This window comes from Pseudophryne corroboree, chromosome 2 (genome assembly GCF_028390025.1).
Source record: "Pseudophryne corroboree isolate aPseCor3 chromosome 2, aPseCor3.hap2, whole genome shotgun sequence".
NCBI lineage: Eukaryota > Metazoa > Chordata > Amphibia > Anura > Myobatrachidae > Pseudophryne > Pseudophryne corroboree.
In genome coordinates this window covers 1,034,287,935-1,034,306,047 of record NC_086445.1, presented here as the reverse complement: position 1 = coordinate 1,034,306,047, position 18,113 = coordinate 1,034,287,935, and the positions used below count along the sequence as shown (strand labels likewise).

The following is an 18,113-nucleotide window of genomic DNA, read 5'->3' as shown; positions in this document are numbered from 1 at the left end:
CAATATGATACCTAAAAATAATAAATCTTTTATTCTCCAAAACGTCATTTAATCTATCTGTCAGATTAATCTTCTGTTTTCTTTTCTGCATTATGTATATAGGGAGACTGGACATTGTGTCAGTGACAGCTTTATTAAATATACGGCGGGGTGAGGGGCAGAATTAATCTTGTATCAATTTAAAATGTATTTATTCAGCAGAGAAATGATGTCTTTATTACCCAGCATAATTTCCAAAATGGGAGATAAATCTCTTACTCCCAATATCTTAATTCAAGCCATTACCAAATAAGTGTTCTAGTTCTGCGGAATGGATGAGGCCGGCCTTTAATAATTTTTAACGTGTAATTTTTTTTCCGTGATTAGTCTTTCAATGGGAAATCCGTTCATTGCAGGCAAATCTATTTACTCGGTAGGATATTAAATTATGCATTCTGCAAAGGCGTAATGACTTATTATACGGGGCAGGTTTCAGCTCCAAGAGTTCGGATGGCGTTTCCATCTTAGGAATGGCTATTCTGTCGGCTGAGCTGGTTGGCAGAAAGGTTATTAATGGATGTAGAAGTTCATTAAAAGCTACTTAATTGCCCAGTCTGTAAACAGCTTCCTCAGTGGGGAAATTACAGCCCTGGGAGGTTAACTCGGCACAGTTACACGACACAGCCGCCACCGAGAGGCGATCATAGACGTGTGACAGCAGTAATGGTGCAGCCTTTCCTAACCTCACCCGGCAATTACACTCGTCGTGTCAAGGTCACAATGGATATGGGGGTTCTGTGACAGGTATAGAAGCACATGGTAGCTAATATTCATCATTGGCAATATGGACGGTGTAATGGTTAGCATTGCGGCCTCTCAGCGCCGAGGTCATGGGTTTGTTTCCCTCTACTGTGTGGAGTTTGTATGTTCTCTCTGTTCTTACGTGGGTTTCCTCTGGGTACTCGAGTTTCCTCCCACAATCTTAAAATATACTGCTAGGTTACATGTTCCTGCAAAGCGCTTCATGCATAATCCAACATCAAGCGCATTACTGTCACAGTGCAGCCATATTTTCTGGCATAAACTGGGGTGCGGAGCAGGTATAGATTTCCCGTGTCCAGACCTGTTTAGGGGGGCGGTGGGGGCCCAGGTCAGCTTGAGTGGTGGAGCAGCAGGCCCCATTCAGCGTTTCACATGGAATTGTATGCGGCATAGACATGCCTCCATATTTACCACGCCCTCTATCTTGTACCGGGGCCCGTCTAATGTCTCAGCGGCCCTGGGCCTAGAACTAGCATATATATACTACTGAACAGTATATACTACATGACAAAACCAGGCACTATTTAAGTCTGACTCAGAATACTGCACACAATCAGTGCTGAGGGGGGGGGGGGGGGTAGGATACAAATTACCCGGCCCAGGTCTGATAAAGGGGCCCAGTGAGGGTCCAGTAGGGTCCCAGGACCCCTCCCCTTACCTAGCAGCAGCAGCTCTTCTCTTCAGCCAGGCACACGCGGCTGTGTACTAGGCTGCAGTGCGGCCGTGTTGGTGCTTGAAGTTGAAATACAATTTTTTTTCAGTATTTTTTTCTAAGGGTGCACGACCACACCTTCTGTGATTAGACCACACCCCTGGAAAAGTACCTAGGCCCATCCCAGCTCTCGACTGCCCTGCACACAATGGGGGAAATTTACTAAAGTGGAGTATTTTTTACCTGTGTTTTAATCTAAGCTTGGACTATCCGCATTATGTTTAACATTATAGTGGAATTTTCAGAGCAGTTACACAAAGGACCTGAAAACTGGTTGGCCGGTAAAGTTTCTGTTCACATGACCAAATGAAGTGCCCGGCCAATCAGACGTTTACTTGTATTGTCCAACGTGCAGCAGATGGATTTAAGCTATTTGGTGATTGGTCGCTATGTTTTAAGTGGAAAGTTGACCCTTATTACAATGCTACAGTAGTTTGAGCCTCGCAGTGTCGGCTGTGTGTTACATATCAGCGGTGCGTGCGGTGCTGTGCCTGCCTGCAACCTCAGCCCCCTGTACTTATGCACAGAATAATCTAAAGGCTGAACGTTGATGTTCCTCCAGTGCAAGACTCATACCACCGGCATCAGAGATATAAGACGTGGATAATCTCATGTGCTCCCTTAATATTTCCTATAAATGTTAAATCAAACTAAATGAAGCTGAAGATCCACTAAAATATGACGTTTATCACATAATAAAGTAGGGGACGCGGAACAGGCTGAGCGACTCCACTACTGTAAATGTCAAGTTCAATCTCTTTTACATCACCGAGAATATCAGGTTCAGTCACTGAGGCTCATTACCTATTTCTACATTAATTAGTGCACTTTATGGGACAGGGTCCGTGTGGTGGGAATGAGCCCCCTCGATGCGACGAGCCGGGCAGATTGGGGGCAGTACCTGCACAGCGCAGACTCGTGTGCAAACGTGAGATTTCATTTTGCAAAATATAATAATGGTTCATTTTAGCAAGTGGTAAATTTTGAGGGTCTGCGGTGTAAATTCTGCTTTGCAATTTCACCCGCCTGTTCTTGAGCGCAATTACTGTACATACTGGTAGTGATTTGCAGCGCTCCTTCATGAGGCGCCTTAAAGTGCTGGCAAATAGGCGCTTTCCAGCATAATTAAAAACGCACTTTCACTCAAAACGTCTCAATCTGGCCCAACATCAAAGAGATTGGCAGACTATCTCCGTAGTGCGGGAGATCACCCGCTAATCTAGGAGTCTCCTGCAATTACTGTACATTGGGCCTGATCAATAGTTGTACGCTACTCCGATGTTCAAGCAGTTGAGCGATTATTTGCATTACTATGTGGCTAGGATCATGTACAAGCAGCTTCTGCTGATTAAAATGATATGCTGCATGCCTATATTCTGTGTGCAAGTGTGACTGTATCTGCATGCGAAATGCTACTTTATAGTGATTTCCAGTAGACTGTACTGTAGCATTTCGTATGCAGATACAGCCGCAGTCACACATAGAATATAGGCATGCTGCATATCATTTTAATCTGCAGAAAACTGATTGTGCCCCATGGAACACCAAACGCCCTAGGCATTTGCTTAGTTTGCCTATGCCTAGGCCCGGCTCTGGCCATTAGAGTCGCAGTGAGCATTCCTTCGCAAATAAACAGAAAAAGGACGTTTTGTGGGAAATAACGGGGAGTTACCCGCCTCTTTCCCCCACACCTTCTTTGGGTCACAAAGTGGGGGTTGCTACCAGGAAGCTGCGTGCAGGCAAATCCTAAAATGAAAGGTGCCAATACAAGTACCTTGCATGCTAAATGCAGGTGCCACCATTGCAGCAGTGGTACTGCCCTCTTTTCCTTAGGCCCTGGATCACTCCCCCCCTAGTTACCACCCAGCTGCCTATATATTCATTCAAAACTGCAGTTTTAGTGAACACAAATTTAAGGTGCATGATATATTTAACTGAGTATCTATCCTGCAGCAATTAACCCCTCTTGTGCCAGAAGCAGCCCGAATGGCTTTCTGCTTCAGTTATTACACCGCGCCAATGGCTGCCGGTACACAGCTATAGGTGGCAGGTAGAAAAGGTAAAGTAAATGAGCCCCACAAGGCTCCTGACGAAAAAAAAAAAAAAAGATAACTCAAAGGATCCTGGCTGGCCCAAATTAATCAGGGCGCCCTTCTCTGCCGCCCGGCTCACAGATCATTAAAAAATATTTCTTGTTTCTGATCTTCTCTGCCGCACAAACATGAAACAGAAGCCAGATAGAGAATCTCTGCGTGCAGGGAGCGTCAATCCGCCGCAGACAGAACAGGCAGAGAAGAGACAGGTTGGGAGTTTAATTAGACCGGCGGTTTCCACTTTTATGTTGGAACTAATGAAAACGGACTGATCTGAAGGTTTCTGGGGAAAATTATTATCAGTCTTTTTTATTATTATTATTTCATGTAAGCTTAAGTAAAGTTCTCATTTGAAGAAGTTTTTTTTTTTTTCTGTTGCAACATTTAATTAATTGAATGGCAGCCGCTGTAATAAAATAAGACGTGTCTGATCTGGGGGAGTGATCCGCAACGCTTTATAAATTACACTGTATATTTCTGCAGGAAACAACGGCAAACGTATCCCCCTCCATTACACCCAGAACGGAGGCTTGTACAGAAGCCATTACGTAGATATAACCAGTGGTGGACCTAAGGGGGTAGCGTCCTCTGGCCTGGGGGGTCACATAAACTGGTATACCAAAGGGAGGGGGGGGGGGGGCGGGGGAAGAATTAGCATGCCTTCTAAAGAAGACAAATAGTGATGTTTCCAATAGCAACCAATCTTATTCTTGCTGTAATTAGAGACAATGTTCTAGGTAAGCAATGGCAGAGTTGACTGCACCGCCATAGAGGAGGGGGCCCAATCGAAGCCCCTCCTCTTTTAAAGCACCTCTGTACATATACAGTTGCTATAGGCAACGCCTCCACTTCTCTTTTAGAATGTTTGATAAATCGCCCCAATAACCTAAAGCAGTAAATAATTTCCCCCTGACCATTGCTGCATTAAGCACGTGCCACATTGCTAAAGGAACCCAGTACGTTTCCCAGTGTGTATAAGCTGCTTTGTTATCCTTTTAATACATTTATCTATAGACAAGTGAAATTGCGGCCAACCATCGAGAACCAGTGGAAGGTGCCGACATACCTCGGCATTCAGGTCAAAAGTCCTGGTTCAGCGTTGGACGCAAATGGCGCCACCACTGCGACCCCGTACGTAGCTGAAGTGTGGAAAACATGCAAATAGTAGTTTAAGCATTCCCCGCGTGTCCGAGCAATGAGTTGGACTGAGGAAAACTTGAACCCGCAGGTTGGTTCATGCACTTCAGCATTGACGATACATCAGGTCAACATCGATTCCTATAGTAAGTCCTGTCGACCTTTATCTAAATATGGCCGCTATTCGGCCATAACACAGACTCTTTTTACGTTCACTTAAAAGCAGACAGTTCACTCTGCGAGATCCAGGACTTGATGTTGCCCTGATGTTATCACCGATAGTGAAGTGCACAGAGCAGCCGGCAGACTCAAGCTTTGCTCAGTCCGTCTCACACTCATACACGCGGGGAATAATAAAGTAATATTTGCAGATTTTCGCACTTCAACTGCGCACAGGATTATCGTAGTAGCGGCGCCATTTGCATCCACCTCTGAATCAGACCCAAAGTCATTTGTGAGGCGTACATACTCTGTGATATTTGGTGTAGACATCCCTGGTATAATCCGAGTCTCCCTCTCTCTGCACCACTGATGAGTTTCCCAATGTTCTGTACACTCACAGGCCGCGCTGCTTCAGTCACGGCGCTTATGAATCCTTCTCAGGCCCTGAAATATGACCCACCTGAGCTGAGTTACCTTGAAATAATAATGACAATAATTCATACTTTTACAGAGGTGTCAGTGAGCGCAATTCCGTGCCGAGGAAATTCAAGGCCCCAGCGAGAGGAGGTTCTCAGCCAAATTGTTCTGTACTGAAACCAGCGCCGGCTTCTTCTGTCACCGAGTCCCCACCAAGATTTACGCAATTTATGCTCCAGAATAAATAGTCAGACTAACGTGGATCTGTCCCAGTGCGCAATGTGTAGTGACTGGTAATATGGTGGCGCAAGACGTCTCTGATTAACCGTCAGGGTGATACATTATACATTCATTCTGTCAGTGATGTATCCTGTCTGTCTGTCTGTCTGTCTATCTATCTCATGTATCATCTATCTATCTATCTATCTATCTATCTATCTATCTATCTATCTATCTATCTATACATCTCATATCTATCTATCTATACATCTCAAATATATCTATCTATCTATCTATACATCTCAAATCTATCTATCTATCTATCTATACATTTCATATCTATCTATCTATCTATCTATCTATCTTTCTATACATCTCATATCTATCTATCTCATCTATCTGTCTGTCTGTCTATCTCATGTATCATCTATCTATCTATCTATCTATCCATCTCATATCTATCTATCTATCTATCTATCTATCTATCTATCTATCTATCTATCTCATGTATCATCTATCTATTCATATCTATCTATCTATCTATCTATCTATCTATCTATCTATCTATCTATCTATCTATCTATCTATCTATCTATCTACAGTATCTATCCATCTATCTTAGATCTATCTAATTATCTATCTATCTATCTATCTATCTATTTATCCATCTATATCATATCTATACATCTATCTCATATCTATCTCATGTATCATCTATCTATCTATCAATCTATCTATGTATCTCATATCTATCTATCTGTCTATCTAATCTCTGTCTGTCTGTCTGTCTATCTATCTAGCTCATATTTATCAATCTATATATATATATATATATATCTATCATATCTATCTATCTATCTCATATCTATCTATCTATCTATCTATCTATCTATCTATCTATCTATCTATCTATCTATCTATCTATCTATCTATCTCATATCTAGCTATCTATCTATCTCATATCTATCTATATATCTCATATCTATTTATCTATAGCATATCTATTTATCTATCGCATATCTATTTATCTATCTCATATCTATCTATCAATGTCATATCTATCTATCTATCTATCTATCTATCTATCTATGTATGTCATATCTATCTGTCTATCTGTCTGTCTGTCTGTCTGTTTATCTATCTATCTATCTATCTATCTATCTATCTATCTATCTATCTATCTATCTATCTATCTATCTATCTATCTCATCTCTCTCTCTCAATCATCCACAATGTGGCAGTAGCAGAATGACCCTCCACTGCTGGGATACATAGTGCCATCAGAGCACATTTTGGTCCTGATTCTGATGTAGCCACTAATGCAATCACAGCTACCAAGCAAAATTTCACTAACTAGGTGCTTCATCGCGCCCTACGGGCGCTCTTCACACCGTCGCAAGGGGCTACGCCCCCTTAACCCTTGCATGCCTTTCTGGGGTTCAATATTTGTGTTATATGGAGTATCACCTGCATTCCTTTGTTAGTGGTTAAATATTGCACAATGAAAGGGTGTGCGATGGTGAAGGAGGCGCAGCCCCTTGCGACGGCGTGAACAGCACCTGCAGGCCACAATGTACAGAATGTAGCGGGTGCGGGGGGTACTGCGGATGGTGTCTGTAGATGCTGCGGATGGAGGGGGGGCGGAAGTGGGGGTGGGGCCCGGATGGGGAAGGGTTGGGAGGTGCTGCGGGTGGGGGAGGGGCAGAGGAGTGGGGGATGCAGATGGGGGAGGGGTCCGGAGGCACTGCAGGTGGGGGAGGGGCAGGGGTGCCATGGGTGGGGGAGGGGCAGGTGTGGGGATGTTGCAGATGGGTGAAGGGTTCCGGAGGTGCTGTGGGATGGGAAGGGGCGGGAGTGCCACTGGTGGGGTAGGGGTCCGTAGGCGCCATGGGTAGGGGAGGGGAAGGTACGGGTGTTGCGGCAGATGGGGAAGGAGGTCCGGAGGTGCTGCAGGTGGTGGTGGGGCAGGTGCGGGGGTGCCATTGGTGGGGGAGGGGTGGGTGAGGGGGGGACCGCGGATGGAGGAGGGTGTCTGCAGATGTTGCGGGTGGAGGGGGGCAGGTGTGGGGGAGACATATAAGGGGGGTGAATGGTGGAGGGGGCCTGGAGATTGCTGGGGGTGGTGAAGGGGCGGAGGAGTGGGAGCCGCGGGTGGTGTAGGGGGTCTGGAGGCACAGCATGTGGGGGAGGGGTGGAGTGCCGCATGTGGTGGAGGGGAAGGTGCGGAGGTGTGGTGCATTGGGGAGAGGTCTGGAGGTGCTGCGGGTACTGTACCTGCCAAAAAGGTAGTTGGAGGGTATGCAGTAACAGGGCCAGGACAGGGGTGACAGGGTCAGAACAGGGTTGACTGGGCCAGGACAGGGGTGACAGGGTCAGAACAGGGGTGACAGGGTCAGAACAGGGGTGACGGGGCCAGGACAGGGGTGACGGGGCCAGGACATGGGCGACGGGGCCAGGACAGAAATGACAGGGACAGGATAGGGGTGACAGGGTCAGTGTAGGGGCGGCAGGACCAGGACAGGGGTGACAGGGCCAGTATAGGGTTGACAGGGCAAGCACAGGGGTGACAGGGCCAGGATAGGGGTAGCAGGGCCAGCATAAGGGTGACAGGGCCAGGATAAGGGTGAAAGGGCCAGGATAAGGGTGAAAGGGCCAGGATAAGGGTGGCAGGTCAAGGCCAGGGGTTACAGGGACATGACAGAACACAGGGCACGGGAGAGATTGGTATTAGGGACAGAACAGTGGTGACAGACAGATGTGTGTTACCGGAGTCACTGCTGCTGGCTGCTGCTGTTCCACTCCAACCTGTTGGCATCTGCTGCTGGTGGAGACTTGGCATGGCTGACTCTCTTAGGCTGTATTCCTACTTCCTCTGCCCGTCCGCATCACTCCCCCCCTCCTCAGTCACACACCGCAGACTTCGCGCAGCTGCCGGGCTCTGTGGTAAGGTGAGACTGGGGGGTACATTTACTAACATTCGTAATTTCCGAAAATAGGTCAAAGTTCAATCACGAATGACATCGACAGTGTAAAACTGCAACTTTTTGAATTTATTACGATGGATTTACTAAGCTGTCGTATTCGTGTTTTTCTTTTCTTCCGATGTCGATGTCATTCGGTTTTTTTTACCTAATTTTACGGCAGTGATTAGCAAAACACTGCCGTTTTTTTTTACAATCAATCTCGGCCGGATCTGTGTGATCCGTGCTGGGGTTCTTTTTATTTTTTATTTTTAATTAAACAATGTAAAATCCCCAAAAAAAATGCGTGGGGTCCCCCCTCCTAAGCATAACCAGCCTCGGGCTCTTTGAGCCGATCCTGGTTGCAGAAATATGGGGAAAAAAATGACAGGGGTTCCCCCATATTTAAGCAACCAGCATCGGGCTCTGCGCCTGGTCCTGGTCCCAAAAATACGGGGGACAAAAAGAGTAGGGGTCCCCCGTATTTTTAAAACCAGCACCGGGCTCCACTAGCTGGACAGATAATGCCACAGCCGGGGGTCACTTTTATACAGCGCCCTGCGGCCGTGGCATCAAAAATCCAACTAGTCACCCCTGGCCGGGGTACCCTGGGGGAGTGGGAACCCCTTCAATCAAGGGGTCCCCCCCCCCCAGCCACCCAAGGGCCAGGGGTGAAGCCCGAGGCTGTCCCCCCCCATCCAATGGGCTGCGGATGGGAGGGCTGATAGCCTTTGTTGTAAAATAAAAGATATTGTTTTTAGTAGCAGTACTACAAGTCCCAGCAAGCCTCCCCCGCATGCTGGTACTTGGAGAACCACAAGTACCAGCATGCGGCGGAAAAACGGGCCCGCTGGTACCTGTAGTACTACCACTAAAAAAATACCCAAAAAAACACAAGACACACACACCGTGAAAGTATAATTTTATTACATACATACACACATACATACATACTTACCTTATGTTCCCACGCAGGTCGGTCCTCTTCTCCAGTAGAATCCAAGGGGTACCTGTTGAATAAATTCTACTCACGAGATCCAGGGGTCCAGGCTCCTCGGCAAATCCAGGGATAATCCACGTACTTGAATAAAACAAAAAAACGGTTGCCCGACCACGAACTGAAAGGTGACCCATGTTTGCACATGGGTCACCTTCCCACGAATGCCAGAAACCCACTTTGCCTTCTGGCTAAGTGGGTTTCTTCAGCCAATCAGGGAGTGCCACGTTGTAGCACTCTCCTGATCAGCTGTGTGCTGCTGTCCTCACTGACAGGCGGCACACGGCAGTGTTACAATGTAGCGCCTATGCGCTACATTGTAACCAATGATGGGAACTTTCTGCCCTGCGGTTGACCTAAAGTGACGTCACCGCTGAGCAGAAAGTTCCCATCATTGGTTACAATGTAGCGCATAGGCGCAACATTGTAACACTGCCGCGTGCTGCCTGTCAGTGAGGACAGCAGCACACAGCTGATCAGGAGAGTGCTACAACGTGGCACTCCCTGATTGGCTGAAGAAACCCACTTAGCCAGAAGGCAAAGTGGGTTTCTGGCATTCGTGGGAAGGTGACCCATGTGCAAACATGGGTCACCTTTCAGTTCGTGGTCGGGCAACCGTTTTTTTGTTTTATTCAAGTACGTGGATTACACCTGGATTCCCCGAGGACCCTGGACCCCTGGATCTCGTGAGTAGAATTTATTCAACAGGTAGCCCTTGGATTCTACTGGAGAAGAGGACCGACCTGCGTGGGAACATAAGGTAAGTATGTATGTATGTGTGTATGTATGTAATAAAATTATACTTTCACGGTGTGTGTGTCTTGTGTTTTTTTGGGTATTTTTTTAGTGGTAGTACTACAGGTACCAGCGGGCCCGTTTTTCCGCCGCATGCTGGTACTTGTGGTTCTCCAAGTACCAGCATGCGGGGGAGGCTTGCTGGGACTTGTAGTACTGCTACTAAAAACAATATCTTTTATTTTACAACAAAGGCTATCAGCCCTCCCATCCGCAGCCCATTGGATGGGGGGGGACAGCCTCGGGCTTCACCCCTGGCCCTTGGGTGGCTGGGGGGGGGGACCCCTTGATTGAAGGGGTTCCCACTCCCCCAGGGTACCCCGGCCAGGGGTGACTAGTTGGATTTTTGATGCCACGGCCGCAGGGCGCTGTATAAAAGTGACCCCCGGCTGTGGCATTATCTGTCCAGCTAGTGGAGCCCGGTGCTGGTTTTAAAAATACGGGGGACCCCTACTCTTTTTGTCCCCCGTATTTTTGGGACCAGGACCAGGCGCAGAGCCCGATGCTGGTTGCTTAAATATGGGGGAACCCCTGTCATTTTTTTCACCATATTTCTGCAACCAGGATCGGCTCAAAGAGCCCGAGGCTGGTTATGCTTAGGAGGGGGGACCCCACGCAATTTTTTTTAAAAAAATAAGCACTTTCCCACCCCTTCCCACTGATATACATGCACGGATCTCATGGATCCGTGCATGCCTATCCAATCACGAATAAAAAAAAAAGGTCTGTTTTTTTTAGCACTTTTTTACGAGTTGAAATTTTTCACGGCAGTGTTTGTTCTTTTTTGGCTTTGCACTTCTTAGTAAATGACCGAGATTCATACTTAAACAGCCGCGTTTTGACCGATGGTGTATTCATTCGTAATTTTTTACCTGAACTTGCAAAAAATTACGAATGCCCTCATCACTGCCGTGATTAGTGTTTAGTAAATGACCGAGATTAACCGAGATGACACTTTGAAGAAAAAACGGCATCTCGGTCAAAATCGGGAGCTTAGTAAATATACCCCTGGGAGTGACTGGTTAGCTCCCAGGAGACGCTGATGCTGGGGGGAGGAGGGGGTCATAGCATGCACGCGGAGCGGGCCTCGCGGCTGCTGGGCACTGTGGTAAGGGGAGACTGGGAGTGACTGGTTAGCTCCCAGGAGACGCTGATGCTGGAGGGAGGAGGGGGTCAGAGCCTGCAAGCAGCGCGGACTTCTGCAGCGCTACCCGCCGGCTAAAGTGTGTGAAGGAGCTGGGCGCAACTCACTGCGGGTGGCAGCGCTGCAGCTAGCGGTGGGGTCGCAGGGGCTGGAGATAACAGAGGCAGTACGGAAAGTGCACAGCGGCTGGTGACCCACAAAACTACAGCTGAGAAGCGTGGACTGTGCCAGAATGTGACGCTCCTCCCTGCCAGAGAGACCCTGCTGAGTATGCTGATGTGGGGGTCAAGTATGGCATACCCCCTCACACACCCCCATACCTCCCAAATGTCCCAATTTTCGCGGGACAGTCCCATTTTTTGGGGTCTGTCCCGCTGTCCCACCCGCGGGTCGCAGTGTCCTGCGGTGGGGGGGGGGGGGAGCAGTTGGAAAGCTCCTGTACTCGCTGTTCTGCTTAGCAGAGCAGCGGTGAATAGTGGAGACAGAGGGAGAGGGGGCATCAGGGGGTACGGATTAAGGGGGGGGTTCCAGCAGCAGAGCCGGATTAAGGGGGGGGCAGGCGGTACGTACCGTTGGCCCCACAGTTTTAGGGGCCCCCCCCGGCTGGAGTAGCTCTGTCCCAGCTCAGAAGCTCCCCCGTCCTGCCAGTAACAGCGGCAGCATTGTGTTACAGTCAGCACACGCTGCTGTGTATTGGTAGGTCTGTGGTGTTGCAGGGAGGCAGCAGTCTCCCTGCTTTCTTCTGCCTGTGCGGGTGTGTAGGGGGGAGCGACCACCTCCTCTGGATTTACCTCTAGCTGAGGGGCCAAAATTCCATAAAAAAAAAAAAAAAAAAAAAAAAATCCCGGAATTTGCATAATGGGGCGTGGCCTCGCGTCCCGCGATTAGGCCACGCCCCCAACCCACAGCATGCACCGCAATGAGATAGGGCTACCCTGTCTCAAGTACCCTGTGCCCCCCGGACTCATAATCAGCCCCTGGGGGCATGCCAGCAGCTCACAGAGCGCTGGGCATGCCCCCTCACTGACGAAAACGGGGGCCCTCCCGTGAAGCCACGCCCCCTTTTCGCTGTGTGTGTGTGTGTGTGTGTGTGTGTGTGTGTGTGTGTGTGTGTGTGTGTGTGTGTGAGTGTGAGTGTGTGTGTGTGTGTGTGTGTGTGTGTGTGTGTGAGTGTGTGAAAGCTGGGAGGTATGCACCCCTGCCTGTGCCATGTCCATACTATCTGCTTCTGCAGCTGCTCCTAGTGTCCTGTAGATTTGGCCAGATCTGTGACTCATTTGACTAACTCCGCCCACTGTTGTGACTCCGCCCAGCGTTAGCAAATGAATCACAAGATCACAGATCTGGGCTATTATATAGGAGATGTCCCAGCCGCCTGGAAGTGTGCGGAAACGTCCACCGGCGGCCTCACAAATGACACCAACTGTGCACAACACGCAGCACTGCTCTCAGAACCTCCGATACTCAATCACCCATGGTCGCGCCTAATGGCCGTGGGAGCCGAGATGTTGGCGCCATATTTTCTGCGTAAATAACGGCATTGCATACAAATCGGAATCAGGAGCTTTGTCCGGTGACTGAAGGCTCACCGGTGGTCCGACCGCCCATTACACACCGGTCTACACAGTGCCGGAAGTTTGTTGCGTTCCATATGGAAGAACGTTCATCCTCGCAGCTTGTTCCCCACGTGCCTCTGCGGAGGGACATCTTTATATGAGATGGGGACTTGGCTCCTGTAAGCAATTCCTCCCTTTCATACACAAAGCTTCTCTTTAAATATTATAATTGTAACAATTTCCATATAATATGTAATGCAGAAAACACACAGTGTACTTCCCAGCACCTGGAATCGGCGAAGGGGGGAGGGGGGGGAGTCTTATGTTGCTCTGCAGTACTCAGTGGAGATTTATACTCCATTAAGCTACAATATAGGGTAAAAGGAATGTTCCCTCTACGATTAAATAATTATTCTAAATATAATGATAAGAACAGGGCCGGTCAGAAAGTTTTCACAGAAAAGTCATTTTGTTCCTCTCATGCCTATTAATTATTAATCCGGAATCGCCAGATTACATTTTATATTAGATTAGTTTTCGTTTCAATTTGAAGCATCCGACAGAAAGAATCTCGGGGGATTTATTGTAAGAGCTGAAAAAAACCACAAGACTGACTCATACAGGGGGAGATGTACCAAGCCCTGGAGAGGGGTACAGCAGAGACGTGGCACAATGCACCCAATCAGCTTCTGACATTTCGCGCACTTATTGAAATGACAGTTAGATGTTCAGCGGTTGCTATTGGCAATTACACCACTTTCTCGCTTTCCAAGGCTTGATACGTTTTGAAAAGTGAACTTTACAATGTAGATCCGCCATGTGTGCGCAAAGGACGAGGCGCTAAGTACAAATACAGGCAGCGCCGTGTTATTAGTGCCTAGTGGAGCGCTATAACACCGGTCGGAATGGTAGCAGTGTAGCAGAACGTGCAACGGCAGTCCCGCCCACCAGGGGTAAAACGACATCACAGCGCAAATTCTGTTATGGGGCGATGTGACGCTGTTTGTCTCTCTGCTCCACTTTCGCTGGGCGTGCCTGCTACAGAGTCACTGTACTGGAAGACAGACGCAGATGTGCTGCCCCGTAGGCTTCACTGACACCGGTGTATATTCTGTCTGCTATTGTGAGAACGTTCATCGTCATATTCTAATGCGGAGCAGGTATAATGATGCACAAATATTATAAACGGGATACATTTGGCATCCCAGCGGATGGGATTCTCTGCCTTCCCCGCAGTAACCAGCATTGAAGTAGACCTGTTAAAGGAAATTATCAAATAGTATTTCATTCAGAACATTTCTCCATGGTGATGCTCTTCAGCCATGTTGATACACAATCCGGCTAACAGCCAAAATCTCATCTATTGAACATTTCTTTACAAAGGTTCATTCACCCGGCCAGAATAACCTAATCACTCTCATTGTGCTTCAACCTTGCCAACAAAATGACCGCGGATAACGTTCCTCGCCAAATCAACGCAAATGCGTGTTCCTTGGAAATGAGAACCAGCGTAAATAAGGGAACTGGCGCTTACCTTGAACGATCAGGTAAACCTGGGTTGTCTTGGTGTGCTGCAGTGTCTGCACGGAGCAGGTGTAGGGTCCTTCATCGTAGACATCGACTTTCTGGATGCGCAGGCTGTATTCCAGGTGGCTTCTCTTGTCCAGCTCTACTCTGGGGTCCAGGGACCACTTGTCTTGTCCAGCGAAGATGATGCCTGATCGATTCAACCAGGCCACCTTGGAGCTCTTGTCTTCTATGAAACATCTAGAACAGAGACAGAATTTACGTTAACGTGTGACAAGGACAAACCATGCAAAGGGTCAGCATGCGTAGGCACCAGGCAGAAGTATGGACATAGGTATTATGATCATCATGTGATTATTATTATCCTTTGTTTATATGGCGCCACGAGGGGTCTGCGGCGCCTTACATGTTAGATAAGCAGAGACAGTGCAATCAAAACAAATGCAAAAGACTTACAGGACAAAACATTGCAGAACATCGGACACAAGCTATAAAACCTATGCTACACATACAGTCATCACCAGTGGTGCAGAGAGAGGGGGGGAGAGGGTACAAATTACCCGGGCCCAGGTCTGATGGAGGGGCCCAGTGAGGGTCCAGTAGGGGCCCATGACTCCTCCCCCTTACCTGGCAGCAGCAGCTGCAGCTCTTCTCCTCAGCCCACCACACGCTGCTGTGTACTGCGCTGCAGTGTGGCCATGTTGGTGCTTAAAATACTATTTTTCACAGTATTTTTTTCTCACGGTACATGACCACACCTCCTGTGATTAGGCCACGTCCCTTGAAAAGTACCTGGGCCCAGCCCGGCTCTCGACTGCCATGGTCATAACCAGTGGCGCCAAGAGTAGGGGGTGCGGGTAGTAATTACCCAGGCCGGGCTGCTGGAGGGGCAGCCTTGCAGTGCAGCATGGTATGTACCGGATACAAAGTTACTTGCTTTTTTTGCTTTACTTCCAAACATGAACCGAGCCCCATGGGCAGTGTGTTGTACCTAGTAATACAGTAGGAACAATATAAACGCGTGCACTGACTACGGAAAGGTATTTACCTAGACGGAGCATTGAGTGGTTCTGTATACCGATAGCATATAATTAGAGGTGACATTTTTGTATTGTCAGAGGAGAACTAGTCTCAGGCTATATAAACGCTTCCTCTTTTCTGTTCCACACTGTCCTCTAATGCAATGGGTCTGCCGGGGAATCAGAAACAAAGGAGTAAAAAGCACTCTGCAGGTACCAGGATACACCGATCCTCTCCGAATGGCATTAATGGCGGGTGTAATACAGACCGGCTGCTCGCGGGTCACACGCCATCTGCTGCAATTCATTAGCTGGCTGCATAGAGTCATATACCGGTATCACTGGCAGGCTGGGCCGGGGCAACCATAGCGCTCTTATCAAACTACAAGAATGCTGCTGAATCTGTCTCCTCCACATCACTCACACTGAATGCCACCACATAACGGGCTCAACAGTAACCCTAACCCTAATCACAACCCTAACCCTAACCCTAACCCTAACCCTAATCACAACCCTAACCCTAACCCTAACCCTAACCCTAACCCTAACAGTAACCCTAACCCTGATCACAACCCTAACAGTAACCCTAACCCTGATCACAACCTTAACAGTAACCCTAACCCTAATCACAACCCTAACAGTAACCCTAACCCTAATCATACAACCCTAACAATAACCCTAACCCTAACAATAACCCTAACCCTAATCACAACTCTAACAGTAACCCTAACCCTAACAATAACCCTAACCCTAATCACAACCCTAACAGTAACCCTAACCCTAATCACAACCCTAACAGTAACCCAGACCCTAATCACAACCCTAACAGTAACCCTAACCCTGATCACAACCCTAACATTAACCCTAACCCTAATCACAACCCTAACAGTAACCCTGACCCTAATCACAACCCTAACAGTAACCCTAACCCTAATCACAACCCTAACAGTAACCCTAACCCTAATCACAACCCTAACAGTAACCCTGACCCTAATCACAACCCTAACAGTAACCCTAACCCTAATCACAACCCTAACAGTAACCCTAACCCTGATCACAACCCTAACAATAACCCTAACCCTGATCACAACCCTAACAATAACCCTAACCCTGATCACAACTCTAACAGTAACCCTAACCCTGATCACAACCCTAACAATAACCCTAACCCTGATCACAACCCTAACAATAACCCTAACCCTGATCACAACCCTAACAATAACCCTAACCCTGATCACAACTCTAACAGTAACCCTAACCCTGATCACAACCCTAACAATAACCCTAACCCTGATCACAACTCTAACAGTAACCCTAACCCTGATCACAACCCTAACAATAACCCTAACCCTGATCACAACCCTAACAATAACCCTAACCCTGATCACAACCCTAACAGTAACCCTGACCCTGATCACAACCCTAACAGTAACCCTCACCCTGATCACAACCCTAACAATAACCCTAACCCTAATCACAACCCTAACCCTAACCCTAACCCTAATCACAACCCTAACAGTAACCCTAACCCTGATCACAACTCTAACAGTAACCCTAACCCTAACAATAACCCTAACCCTAATCACAACTCTAACAGTAACCCTAACCCTAACAATAACCCTAACCCTAATCACAACCCTAACAGTAACCCTAACCCTAATCACAACTCTAACAGTAACCCTAACCCTAACAATAACCCTAACCCTAATCACAACCCTAACAGTAACCCTAACCCTAATCACAACCCTAACAGTAACCCTGACCCTAATCACAACCCTAACAGTAACCCTAACCCTAACAGTAACCCTAACCCTAATCACAACCCTAACAGTAACCCTAACCCTAATCACAACCCTAACAGTAACCCTAACCCTAATCATACAACCCTAACCCTAACCCTAACCCTAACCCTAACCCTAACCCTAATCACAACCCTAACAATAACCCTAACCCTAATTACAACCCTAACAGTAACCCTAACCCTAATCACAACCCTAACATTAACCCTAACCCTAATCACAACCTTAACAGTAACCCTAACCCTAACCCTAACCCTAACCCTAACCCTAACCCTAATCACAACCTTAACAGTAACCCAAACCCTAATCACAACCCTAACAGTAACCCTGACCCTAATCACAACCCTAACAGTAACCCTGACCCTAATCACAACCCTAACAGTAACCCTAACCCTAATCACAACCCTAACAGTAGCCCTAACCCTGATCACAACCCTAACAGTAACCCTAACCCTAATCACAACCCTAACAGTAACCCTGACCCTAATCACAACCCTAACAGTAGCCCTAACCCTGATCACAACCCTAACAGTAACCCTGACCCTAATCACAACCCTAACAGTAACCCTAACCCTAATCACAACCCTAACAGTAGCCCTAACCCTGATCACAACCCTAACAGTAACCCTAACCCTAATCACAACCCTAACAGTAACCCTGACCCTAATCACAACCCTAACAGTAACCCTAACCCTAACAGTAACCCTAACCCTAATCACAACCCTAACAGTAACCCTAACCCTAATCACAACCCTAACAGTAACCCTAACCCTAA

General features: G+C 47.6%; 1 protein-coding gene across 3 annotated transcripts in view; it reads right to left on the bottom strand.

Moving 5' to 3' along the window:
- The window catches only part of LSAMP (limbic system associated membrane protein), a 1,024,508-nt gene that overhangs the window by 600,185 nt on the left and 406,210 nt on the right, over positions 1 to 18,113 (bottom strand). For all 3 annotated transcript variants that reach the window (XM_063956776.1, XM_063956777.1, XM_063956778.1), the window contains exon 2: positions 14,528 to 14,760. In XM_063956776.1, the coding sequence (XP_063812846.1) occupies positions 14,528 to 14,760 (233 nt within the window). The remainder of the gene's footprint in view (positions 1 to 14,527; positions 14,761 to 18,113) is intronic.